This window comes from Schistocerca nitens, chromosome 2 (genome assembly GCF_023898315.1).
Source record: "Schistocerca nitens isolate TAMUIC-IGC-003100 chromosome 2, iqSchNite1.1, whole genome shotgun sequence".
Classification (NCBI taxonomy): Eukaryota; Metazoa; Arthropoda; class Insecta; order Orthoptera; family Acrididae; genus Schistocerca; species Schistocerca nitens.
Genome location: NC_064615.1, coordinates 745,351,456 through 745,365,314, shown reverse-complemented (window position 1 = coordinate 745,365,314; position 13,859 = coordinate 745,351,456). Strand labels below are relative to the sequence as shown.

Below are 13,859 nucleotides of genomic sequence, written 5' to 3'. Positions count from 1 at the left end.
GGTGCTACAAAAGAATGCTGAAGATTAGATGGGTAGAGCACATAACTAATGAGGAGGTATTGAATAGAATTGGGGAGAAGAGGAGTTTGTGGCACAACTTGACTAGAAGAAGGGACCGGTTGGTAGGACATGTTCCGAGGCATCAAGGGATCACCAATTTAGTATTGGAGGGCAGTGTGGAGGGTAAAAGTTGTAGTGGGAGACCAAGAGATGAATACACTAAGCAGATTCAGAAGGATGTAGGTTGCAGTAAGTGCTGGGAGATGAAGAAGCTTGCACAGGATAGAGTAGCATGGAGAGCTGCATCAAACCAGTCCCTGGACTGAAGACCACCACCACCACCACCACCACCACAACAACAACAACAACAACAACAACAACAGTAACATGTTTCATCACTGTAAAGTAATTGTATTCAATACAAAGAAATTAACAGTGCTGTGGTATTTGCAAACTTTCATAAATCCACAAATCTCAGTAATAAAGACAAATATTATTCTGCTTCAATGAAGAAAAAAGAGGAGGAGGAGGGGAAGATGAACTTAAATGCAAGGTATACTTAATTCACAACATCAGATAATCATAGCTTGGAATTGCAGTAACGTATTTCCATAACATATGAACTGTAGAAGAATATGTGATATCAAAAGAAATTGTGGAACGTAAGACTTTTAACACAGTTCTGTTTTGATAGTACATAGGTTAAGTGAGATTGAAAATATATGCTTCAGCTGTGACTTTGTTTCATTATTTTATCATAAAACAAAGTCACAACTGGGGCCGATATTTTCAATCTAGCAATGTAGCTCAGTTGTGAATGTTCTTTTAACAACATTTTAGACATAGGTAAGTGCCACGTGTGTCAATATATGCTTTGCTACTTGGTAGTCAGAATACAGAGAAGAAAACTGTTCATTGCAAGAAAGTTTATTGTGTGTAATATTGTGCATTATGAATTTTATAATTTTGATGGTTGTGGTGACTGACTGTCTGACTATCACATTACTAGACCAGAAGCTAGTAGTTCGATCCCAAATTGGCCCAAAGTTCTTCTCTCTTTTTCTGTTAAATGTGTTCTTTCACTTCTGGCAATGCTCTTTGTGTCAAAAAATAAAGTGCCTCTATGGATCACATTTCATGGTCATATTCCAAAACCATCTGTAACTGGATGTGTTATGCAACTCTTATGCTAGAAGCATACAAAGGTATTCCGCATTATGTGGAAACTTCCTTATTAAAGTACTGTAGTGATAAAATATACCTAGATGTTTGTGTCACTATTATTTTTGTTGTCTATAATCAAACATGTTCCAAAATAAGAAAAAAAAAACTACCAAATATTTGGAGCAGAAAAAGTCCACTGATGAGTCCAATAATTAAATTTCATTATTTATTTTTTTCATTATCAGGTCTACACCGCCACAAGGAATTGCTCTATTTTATAAGTACATCTAAAATATCTCTTAGAGAAGATTTTCATTCTTTCTTTTCATGGGTGGAAACTACAATAACGTTTGGTGGACGGAGCACAGTTTACATAGTGCTGGCATTGTAGTTCTCTTGATAGTGTTGTTGCAGTAAAAAGACATTATAGTAAATAATTAGAAATCAATATTGGAGACAGTTTGTAGCTTGGCAAGATAAAGTAATTTTTATTAGGCTCACAACCTTTACTGACCAATATTCTGTTTACGTTTTTGCCACATAGTAACCATGTCAATACAACTGTCTTTTCCTTTGTTTTGATTGCTGGCCAACATTCTTGCATTAATTTCTGCTCTCTCTCTCTCTCTCTCTCTCTCTCTCTCTCTCTCTCTCTCTCTCTCCCCCCCCCTCTCCCCCCCTCCCCCCTATGTATTCCTTGTCTTCAGCTTCAGCTCGCCCTGAAAACCTCTTCATCTTTGTATTTTTTCCTTAAGATCACGTTCCTGGATATCTCCGGGAGAAATTTCCAGTACTCGTAGATGTAGATCTTTGTCAGCTTTTGTGAATCATGTCCCTTCAGTTTTCTTATCTTGAAAATAGGCTAAATCGTTTTAGATGTTCTTCCTACACTGATTCATGTCATATGGCCTTGAAAGCCACTCCTTTTTTTTCTGAATCGTGTCACTTACTTTGTGACACATTGTGTACTCACCATATTTTTTGATGGGGTCCGTGATTTTTCTCAAGATCTTTGTTTCCTTGGCCTCAAGGTTCTCTATTAAAACTGTCTGGTTCACTGGAAGTACCAGAAAGTAACCAATTTTTTTTCTCAGCCGAAAACAATGCTATGAATGCAAAATGTATGTATTATTTGAATTATCCTGATTGAGTGCGCTAAGTTTCCGTCACTTCTGCCAGATAGTGTAGCTGCAGGACAGTTTCAAAATGACGTGTGTAGGTGATATACATTACAAGCAACATGCCATCATTGAATTTCTCACTGCAGAGAAAGAAACTGGGGGGAATATTCACAAATGCTTTAGTAAAGTCTGTGGAGCATCTGCTGTCGACAGAAGTACAGTTAGTCACTGGGCACAGAGGTGGGGTCATCAGAAGGCAGTTTGGTGGAGTTGCACAACTTGCAGCGGTCAGGGAGACCATCCACAGTTGTCACACCTGATTTAGCCCCGTCAGACTTCCACTTGTTTGGGCCATTAAAGGATACCATTTGTGGAAGATGTTTTGAGGGTGATCAGGAGGTGATTCACGCAGTAAAGCACTAGGTCTGCCACTAGGACAATGATTGGTACTGACGGGGCATACACACACGTGTTTCACGCTGGAGGAAGGCCATTTAACGGGATGGAGATTACATGGAAAAATTGGGGGTGTACATAAAACACCATTCTTTCGTGTGCATAATTCTCATTATGTTCAATAAAGAATTATTGAAGAAAAAAAATGGCGTGCATTATTTTCGGGGTAATTCTCATATATAGAATACCTCCAGAATACTTACAGAATAACAGTGTAGTAGTATCTAATTTTGCCACTTAAGGATGTTGATCTGATTGTAAATGCCTTTAGTTTGTTGTATTATTGATTTGTTTTGTATCTGCAAGTAAAAATAAATTTATTCTTTTCAGTTAACAGTAATGTACCAAAGATATGAAATAAGTAAACCAAATGGCAGTATACACTAATTAAAAATGCTGACACTATTGTTCACTTCTGCAAATAGAAGTGCTATAGCAAACAAAACCCATCTTTTATGAGAGGTCACTGGTGTGTTGTTCCAAATTTTCATCATCATTATTTGGCAAACAATGTGATCAAAGGTGATGGCAGGTTGCCAGACTTCATGTCAGTGTCTTGGGTTAAGGTCCAAGCCTCTGTGTAATGTCTTGTGGAATGAGGAGGGAATGTAATGCTGTAGATAATCTGTCTGACACATAAGGACATTAAACTTTGTGATCTGATCAGCACTCTTCAAGAGGAATAGGCTGTTTTTGGCATGAGGTTGAAAGTCTCTGTTCCTTTCATCTGCTACAGCAGAAGCACTACATTGCACTGCACAAGACTCATTAATCATTCCATATCCTGCAAATATATAGCTGACCCTGTAAAAAAATGTCATATGAAGATGATAGCAAACCAGCTCCAAGAGGAAGCAAAGTTTTGCTCCCACAATGCAGTCAACAAACATTCTGTGAATAATAGATTGGCTTAGACTAGTACTAAACAGAATAACTGTTTGTTATTGATAATAAGCATTGCACCACAGTAGCACTGGACTCCTATTCAGGATTTCAAATCCTAGCTCAGGAATCAAAAAGTTAAGTTTTCTGTGATAATCCTAAACCATGTATGATAAATCCCAAGATGGTTGCTTTGAAAAGGACAAGAGTGATTTTCTTCTCTGACTTTGTTCCAACTGGAATTTTGAGAAATCTCTAAAGACATTGTCACAGTTATTTGTTGTTAAAATATGCATTTATTTGGTTGATTATTATTATTATTATTATTATTATTATTATTATTATTATTATTGAGCACAATTCATAAGCTCTTATGTAATTACAAGTTTCTATTATGGATCATTTATATATAACACTTAAAGCGTTTTTGATGTGATGATAAAAAAAAAAAAAGGTTTGATGTGGAAACAAAATCTTCTGTATATCTTCTAAATGCTGCTCTGATGATATTTTTAAGGTATGCACCTAACTCTCCATTGTCGTACAATATTTAACTCTTTTGTATTTCAGGGGTATTTTGGAGATGAAGAGAAACAGTCCATTGCTGATATTTTAAATCAGTATGAGACTTATTTTACAAACTATAGAAAAAATCTTGAAGCTGAAGTGCAATCGCTGATGGATGTATTAGAGAAAAATGAAAGATACCAATGTCAGCAACTTGAAGAGAAGCACATAAATGAAGTTCAGTCTTTAAAGCAACAGATAAGTGACCTAAGAAAGCAAATGAGCAGTGTTGCAGGACAGACAGTTCAAAATGTCATGCAGCAGACAGATGTGACAATGGCTGATCTGGCTAATGTTCTAGATATTAACTGCTGTCATACCAGTGACACAGGGGGAGAGGTTGTCGCAGGTAATTCACAGTCAGTTTTATTTTAACACGGTTTTAATAATGTTTTTACTCTTTCATTTATAACCATTATTGTGAGACATTCATGTCATACATCAAATACTCTGTTTTATTACTGTTGTTGTTTGTATTCTCTGATACTGCGTAGCTAAAGTCTGCTCATAAGTTCACTTCTCCCTTTTAAAAAGCACATGCATACTTAACAGATAACTGGACAAAAAATTAGTTTGAGTAAAATCCGCTTGATTTTCAAGCCACATCAGTTGAACAAAAATCTCTAGCTTTCAGTGGCTATCTCCACTATTGTCGTCAAAAGTAGAATTCACTGACTGCTTGGGCTAGCATTATTTTCTGCTTATGTAGGCATGGTTGTACACGGTAAATCTTTGTGCCTGGTGATCTTATGGTGCAAGTAAAGCATTTTTTCAGTCTTACAACCTGCTAACAAGCAGCTGACTTTTTATGAAGAAGTGAAATCACTTAATTGTTAATGATATTAATCTGCGAGAATAGCCACTTTCTGAGTTCATTAAGATATAGTGAAATAAAATATTATTTGTTTTTGACAAATAAATAGGAACCTTTATGCATATGCTTTTACCTTGTAAATAATTAGGTTACTACATTAATTGGGAAGTAAACATGTTATGGTGCAGAGATTTGGATGAATAAAAAGCCATTTGAGCTCATGAGGCTCCTCCAGTTCCCCATTTGTCAGTAAATACACTTGTAAAATGAAGCAGTTATTTTAAGTGACCTAACTGTTCACGCAGGAGAAAGAGAGAGATGATATACTACTTCATTACCAGCCATTTGGTAAGTGAAAGCACTGTACAAGGGAACACTAGGTCACATTACACAATTCCCATGCTAATTAAAAGTTGTTAGTGGAAATGTCAAGGAAGGGATGATTGCAAATAGCAAAAGCTGTTGTCTCTCTCTCTCTCTCTCTCTCTCTCTCTCTCTCTCACACACACACACACACACACACACACACACACACACGTGCAGATGCTCGTGCGCAGGAATGGTGAGGTGGGGAATCTGAAGTTGGTTGCAGTGTACTGCTAATTACATGAAAAACAAGTAATGCATTCTGAGGTTACCTGACTTCTTTGTAAAGCGCTGTGATAAATGCATGCACATACCAACACTCAAAATTGTTTTTCAAAGGTAGCAGTGTTCCATTTCACTTGATGTTGATCTGAATTGTAGCCATAAAAATGCAATTTTTGGCAACTAATTTTTATCGCAATTACTTTTTAAAAACATTCCAGATCACATTGCTGCTGTTGAATTATTGTCACGTGAATCCCATATAGCACCTGAGGTGTGCACAAATGAACCGAAAGAAAAATATGAAGGTCTAATCAGCCAACTTCAGAATGAAATTCAACAAAAGGTAAGCGGAAGGTGAAAGCCACTATCATATCCCATCTGTTTTTATGTATGTGTTTTTTTTTTAAATATATTCTATGATTGTAAATAGTCATGTCATTAGAAGCAAACCTCTTCCCTATGAAGTACTCTTATTTGCGACTGTCGATTAAAATGTAGAAAGGTGTGCTCTTGGTGTTCCTTATTTTGTGTGTACAATGAGCTATTTATTGCTTATTAGTTGTTATGTTGAGTTTCATTATCTATATTTTTGGAATGCTGTTTGTTAAAGCATCCAGAATGTGTAGAATGATTAGCATGCATTTGCTGTAAAATTGCTACCTATCACTCAGCACTGAAAATAAAATGTAGTGTATTCCATCAGATGTTAATGTCTCTATGTAGCTATTTATTAGTGAAGTTATGCTAACTTCAGTGCATGTGACAGTGAATTTTATTTAACTTTTCAGTTTATTGTGTTTGGGTGCAGGGAATGTGAATTATATGATAAAGAATAGTAAATATATTTATCTTGTCATCTTAAATACAAGTGAAAAATTGAATAATATACAGCAGAGTGTTCACCTTTATTTAAATTCAGGAAGTTTGGGGAATAGGTAGGGAGCCTATACACCTTCATTAAGAAAAATGCTGCAGTCACAGGTGAGATTTGTAACATGTAATGTGACTGCCTTAAACACTCTGTTGGCATCTGGTTAAGTATGCAAACAACTGTAATAATGGTGAGCACAGGCTCTAAAATACAGAATTACTCAGCTTTGAGCAATACTGCTGTGAGTGTCTTTTTACTGAGATTTAGCACTTTTCAGAAGTGTCATCTAATTCTTCTGGCCTTGGAAGATTAGTGCACAATGAGCAGAATTGAAAGATCCCTGCTTACATATTTGAGGCAAAGAGCCACTGATATTTCAGCCTGGGTGAAAGAATGTTGGGAGTGATGGACTAAAGGGAGCTCAGGCAGTGGCTTCAGGACATGGCACATGCCCATTTACTTCTGTCTCTCATCTTGTACACACAGTTTGGCTACTGCTTTTTGTTTAGGGACAGTAAATTACAGATCTCTAGGGCTTGAAGATATTTAGTGGAGTTGGAAAAGAAAGTGAAGCTCCATGTTCTGACCCAGAGCTATCTAGGTCTTTGAGCCACTACTCCATCATCAGCCCACTTTCCTGGCCGCTGTGTTCTATCTAGTCCTTTGAGCCACTACTACATCAGCACTCCACTTTCCTGGCTGTTGTCTGCTATCTAGGCCTTCGAGCCAGTGCTTCTCAGTCAAGTAGCTCCTGAGATGGCATCAAGAGTATGAGTGGCTCCCATACCAGTTCTCCCACTAAGGAAAAAAGTCTTGGCGAAATATTGGGAATTCAACCTGGGTCCTTCCCACAATAGCGAAATGCATTGACTGCTAACCTGTGGGGGCAGACTAGTGGAATTAGAAGAGGAATTAACTTAGAAAAGGCTAGTTCGCATCCGTAGTAGACTACTACATGTGTACCCTGGATAGTGTCTAATTATAGATGTGAACTAAATGAACTAGCCCTAACTGGCAGCCAGACAATCATATTGATCTCCTGGCTGTTTAATAGCACATCCTAATCAAAATAGCACAGACAAAACCCATTGGTCATTCTCATGGCCAGCTGACAATAAAACTATTACCTTGCCTCAGGATTTGCCAGCTAAATAGAGAAGGAATAAGCAGGGCAAAGAGTGATGTCCCGCAAAAGGTTCTAAACTATAACGACATTGACGTCACTGCCATTCAGGAAACGCACACGGAGAACGAGGAACAACTCAGAAAAAGAGGTAAAATATACAGCTACACCTTAGTTGGTGCCACATACCACCACACTTATGGTGTGGCAACTGGTGTGAGATCCAATATCGAAAATGTTCAGTTGCATTCAGCATCTACCAACAACAACACACACGAAGTGGTTATTCAAATCGGAGGGTACACCATAAGTAACACATACAAACCTCCAATCTCATGGCCAACACAAGTCCTATCACTACTGCATCATCCATCTCTCTATGTAGGTGACTACAACAGTCTTTACACCCAAAGGAAATACAAAGAGAACGATGACAATGGTGAGGCACTTGCAAATTGGGCAGATGAAAACAATATGTACCTCGTATTTGATGCAAAGGGTAGAGATTCCTTCTATTCGGCAGCATAGAGATGAGGATATAACCCAGACCTATGCTCCGTGACCACAGACAAGGAAAAGATACAGCTGAAAATCTCTCATGATATTCTACAAGACTTCCCACACAGCCAACATTGACCCGCTCTAATAGAGATTGGAATAACTATTCCCCTGGTTACTTCCTTTCCTTGCCCACAATGGAATTCCAGAAAGAAAACTGGGAAATGTTTTCTAACAATGTGGATAAGTGCCTGGGATGGGATACCTCCTAAACTAAAGAACTACATGAGGTTTGTTGGAGTGGTCATAAGCTCTGCAAAAAAGGCAATACCTAGAGGGTACCGTTAAAAATATATCCCAGGATGGAACAAAGAATGTGAAAATCAGTGCCAGGCATTCCTCAGCAGCAACAACCAGGGAATTGATGATTACCTACTACACAATCTTGATGTGGCTCAATGAGAACGATGGATGGAAACCGTTCAAGAACTAGACTTCAAAATGTCTAGTAGAAAAGCATGGTCCCTTTTAAGAAAACTAAATGATGGCAATAAGAGCGTCCACAAAGAAACACGATACATCCAAACAAGATTGTCTCCCATATAGTATCAGCCTCTAAAACTCCACGAGATAGAGCTCACACCGCTCAGATTAAGAATGAGCTCACAGCATTAAAATCTCTCTGCGATGACCAAATGGAATTTTCGCATCCATTCTCAGCAGAAGACACAACAAGTGCTCTCAAAGATGTACAATTGGGAAAAGCACCTGGATTTTTATGGAGTCCACCCGGAGTTTCTTCTGAACTGCGGTAAATATGCGAAAAGATTGTTAGCAGAATTCTTTACAGATGTTATAACACACGACATAGTCCCTCAGCAAATGAAACAATAAAAAATTGTTGCCCTCCTAAAGCCAGGGAAGCCAAGTAATGAACCAAAGAGCTACCGCCTAGTCACATTATTGAGCTCTGTCTATAAACTTGTGGAAAGACTTCTCTATAACCGCATTGCCAGCAAAATTCTGGAGTCAGTTCATGTGGAGCAAGCCGGGTTCCGCCCTCCACGCAGCTGTACAAACCAGGTTATGTCACTAACTACGTACGTAGAGGCTGGGTACCAAAGGAAATTAAAAGCATCAGCTGTTTTCATAGATCTGTCTGCTGCGTATGATACTGTCTGGAGACAAGGCCTATTGTACAAATTCATGCAAACAGTCCCTTGCCTGAGAACTGCCAGACTTATAGATGCCATGCTTGCTTCCAGAATATTCCAAGTACACTCCTGGAAATTGAAATAAGAACACCGTGAATTCATTGTCCCAGGAAGGGGAAACTTTATTGACACATTCCTGGGGTCAGATACATCACATGATCACACTGACAGAACCACAGGCACATAGACACAGGCAACAAAGCATGCACAATGTCGGCACTAGTACAGTGTATATCCACCTTTCACAGCAATGCAGGCTGCTATTCTCCCATGGAGACGATCGTAGAGATGCTGGATGTAGTCCTGTGGAACAGCTTGCCATGCCATTTCCACCTGGCACCTCAGTTGGACCAGCGTTCGTGCTGGACGTGCAGACCGCGTGAGACGACGCTTCATCCAGTCCCAAACATGCTCAATGGGGGACAGATCCGGAGATCTTGCTGGCCAGGGTAGTTGACTTACACCTTCTAGAGCACGTTGGGTGGCACGGGATACATGCGGACGTGCATTGTCCTGTTGGAACAGCAAGTTCCCTTGCCGGTCTAGGAATGGTAGAACGATGGGTTCGATGACGGTTTGGATGTACCGTGCACTATTCAGTGTCCCTTCGACGATCACCAGTGGTGTACGGCCAGTGTAGGAGATCGCTCCCCACACCATGATGCTGGGTGTTGGCCCTGTGTGCCTCGGTCGTATGCAGTCCTGATTGTGGCGCTCACCTGCACGGTGCCAAACACGCATACGACCATCATTGGCACCAAGGCAGAAGCGACTCTCATCGCTGAAGACGACACGTCTCCATTCGTCCCTCCATTCACGCCTGTCGCGACGCCACTGGAGGCGGGCTGCACGATGTTGGGGCGTGAGCGGAAGACGGCCTAACGGTGTGCGGGACCGTAGCCCAGCTTCATGGAGATGGTTGCGAATGGTCCTCGCCGATACCCCAGGAGCAACAGTGTCCCTAATTTGCTGGGAAGTGGCGGTGCGGTCCCTTACGGCACTGCGTAGGATCCTACGGGTTTGGCGTACATCCGTGCGTCACTGCGGTCCGGTCTCAGGTCGACGGGCACGTGCACCTTCCGCCGACCACTGGCGACAACATCGATGTACTGTGGAGACCTCACGCCCCACGTGTTGAGCAATTCGGCGGTACGTCCACCCGGCCTCCCGCATGCCCACTATACGCCCTCGCTCAAAGTCTGTCAACTGCACATACGGTTCACGTCCACGCTGTCGCGGCATGCTACCAGTGTTAAAGACTGCGATGGAGCTCCGTATGCCACGGCAAACTGGCTGACACTGACGGCGGCGGTGCACAAATGCTGCGCAGCTAGCGCCATTCGACGGCCAACACCGCGGTTCCTGGTGTGTCCGCTGTGCCGTGCGTGTGATCATTGCTTGTACAGCCCTCTCGCAGTGTCCGGAGCAAGTATGGTGGGTCTGACACACCGGTGTCAATGTGTTCTTTTTTCCATTTCCAGGAGTGTAGTAACAGGAGAACAGATGAGCATCCAAAGCACCCTGAACAGCGACCTACCACAAGGCTTCGTGTTGGCTCCACTACTGTTCAGTCTGTTTTTTGCCAATATGTGGAGGTTTGGGTATGCAGAAGATTGGGTCTTGGCAACACAACACAAGAACTTTGAGGTCATGGGAACAACCTTGACATCTGACTTGGATATATCAAGTACATACTTTCGTAAATGGAGATCACAGATAAATCCTACAAAAACTGAAAGTACTTGTTCCCATGTCAATCATAAATTAGCAAGCAAACAACTTGACGTTCGTCTCAAGGGAAATTGGCTCCAATCTAATGAGCATCCAAACTACGTTGGAGTCACTTTAGACAGAGACCTCATTTATAAACAACGTCTGAAAAGTACTGCAACCAAACTGAAGACAAGGAATAATATTCTCCAGAAGCCTCTTCGGCTGACACGCTACACATGTCGGCACTCGGACTGGTCTGTGCTCCGATGAACAGTGTTCACACAAAAAAAATCGATGTGCAGCTGTATAGCATGATGCGAATTGTCAGCAGAACCATGAGATCAACCCCAACACATTGACTGCCAATTCTGAGCCACGTACTACATGTGGACCTATGTCAAAAGAATGCTCTTCTCCGGGACTATAGGAAGATAATCGACAATGCCCAGCTCCCTATACATTGCGACATGCCTGATCTGGAAACAAATGGACTTCAGTCTAGACATCCAACAATAATAACAGCCAAGGAATTGCTAAGTATAAACTTTTATGCAATAAAGACCTGGAGGGAACAATGGCAAGAGGTGTGCCCTGTGCATTGTCAAGCCCTCCCCTGCATCACTGAGAGACTGCCCGGCTATGAACTACCGCATAAAATATGGTCATCCCTTAACAGAATACGCACAAATTGCGGAAGATGTGCAGATACTCTTTACAAATGGGGAAAACCACCAACTCCCAACTGTGACTGGAGCCAACAGACAGACCATCCACCACATTGTCCAAGAGTGCGACAGAAGAGCATACAGTGGCAGGTTCAGTAATTTTCTGATGGCAGCAGATGCCGCAAAAGACTTTACACATAATCTTGATGTTTTTATTTAGTTGTATGGACCATATATAAGCTTGATGTTTGTATTTAATTGTATTGCCCAATATCTGTATGTTTTATCCTTCTTATATAGCATATTTTAATATGTTTTTTATGTATATCTCTGTTTAAACATTTGTAAGAAGCATAAAATAATGTGCATTTCCATATGCCAAATAAAATAAATAAATAAGAAAAACTAGAAGTTGTGGGTTTAAATATGGTAATTGAAAGTATATAATGGAAGGAGTTCAGGTGTAGAGTGGTCAAGAGGCACATTAACAAGACTGAAAATGCTGCTAAGCTTTCAGATGAGCCTTTCTCCATAACAGTCAGATTACACGTGCACACATGTACTCACAAGTGCATGGCTGCATTGTTCCAGCCAATTACATTTTATTTGCACTTCAGGGATGCTGCAGTTGTGCAAGTTGTGTAAGTTGTGTGTGTGTGTGTGTGTGTGTGTGTGTGTGTGTGTATTATTATCTCAGAAGAAGGAATCATCCAAAAGCATGTTAATGAAATTGTAGGTTTATTAGATATGTGGCAAAAAAATTAACACCAGACCACCAAGTAGAATTAAAATTAGGATATCTTATGTTTTACATTAGAGAAGCAGTGTGGATGGAATATTCACATGTGGGCTTTAGAGTAAACAGGAAAATTAAAAATTTAAAGATTGCTAACAAATTAGCAAAAATTATTTTAAAAGTTATACAAAAGATATTCCATAGAAATAATTAAACTCTATGCACCAATCGACAGCCTGATGAGGAAGTAGAACAATGTCATGAATAGTTGGCTGAAGTGGCTACGTACAGTATAACCCCGCTTTTGCATTCCCGGAATTAACGTTTTCCTGCCGTTTACGACATTTTTTATTGCTCCCATCAAATCTCCTATGTCCACAGTATTAATTCACACCTGATTTTGCGTCAATATATTTATAATTTTCCCACAATTTACAATTTATGAAAAAATGTTCATGGAAAAAAAAAAACTGATGTAAAATGACGCTGGCATAGTGTTGGCCATAAAGTAGAGTTTACAAACATCATATGGTTAAGTTTCTTGATACCAGGGTGCTATACTTAGTGGATTTAGACAGGTAAATGTGTCAAAGTGGGAACCACTCATGTCCTATCTCCTGCTGCTGCCCAAGTCAAATGTGCTTGGTGGCTGATAGGAGTAACTAGGTTCATACGAATAAAGGTATTGTGACCAATCACAACCATTTCCAAACTGTTACTACAGCATATGCACAGTTTTGAGATTGTTGTAATCATCATCACACCTCTGTTGAACCATATTTAGTGTGTTTCGTCTTTTTGCTGCTTGTAGTGCTAGTTGACACCTTCGTTCAGTTTGCATTGCTCAAATGTTTTTGGCTAAAACACAGAATGAATTACATATATTCTCATGCAGAGCAAATCGTGTTTCAAGGATTTATTCTCATTGTTAAGTGCAATATTTGCATACATATTTTTTGTGATGTTACACCAAAAAACGATGTGAGCGAGAGTTTGCGTATGTGTGGTTTTCTACATAACTGAGGAAGTGCAGTACCAGATAACATCAATAAGATGACTACAGTTCAAAGATACATGGAACAACACATATGCAAACACCACACAAAATACTTATGTAAATACTAAGATGGTGACCAAGCAGCTCGTTAGAATGAAATTACTATTAAATCAACACCCTACATCCCCGTTGATGTATGTCAATGCCTGTAAGCAGCTAAGGGTGTTCATTTCATTGTAACTTATGTAAATGCACTTGACAGAAAAAATTCTCAAAACACACTGTGCTAAGCATGAAAAAAAGTGTAACTGATGCAGTGTGTCACTGTTTTTCCAAAAACGTCAATAATGTTGCATGAATTTGGGTCAAACATTTCTACTTCCAATTATCAGTTCCCATTGTGTCAGAGGTTTTTATTAGATAATAAACAAGTCCTTGGCAAGAGTA

At 39.9% G+C, this 13,859-nt stretch overlaps 1 protein-coding gene across 1 annotated transcript in view; it reads left to right on the top strand.

The window, feature by feature from the left end:
- Positions 1-13,859, top strand: part of LOC126236970 (golgin subfamily B member 1-like) — a 535,118-nt gene that overhangs the window by 267,374 nt on the left and 253,885 nt on the right. Inside the window, exons 20-21 of the mRNA XM_049946677.1 lie at positions 4,194-4,539; positions 5,814-5,938. Of these exons, the coding sequence (XP_049802634.1) occupies positions 4,194-4,539; positions 5,814-5,938 (471 nt within the window). The remainder of the gene's footprint in view (positions 1-4,193; positions 4,540-5,813; positions 5,939-13,859) is intronic.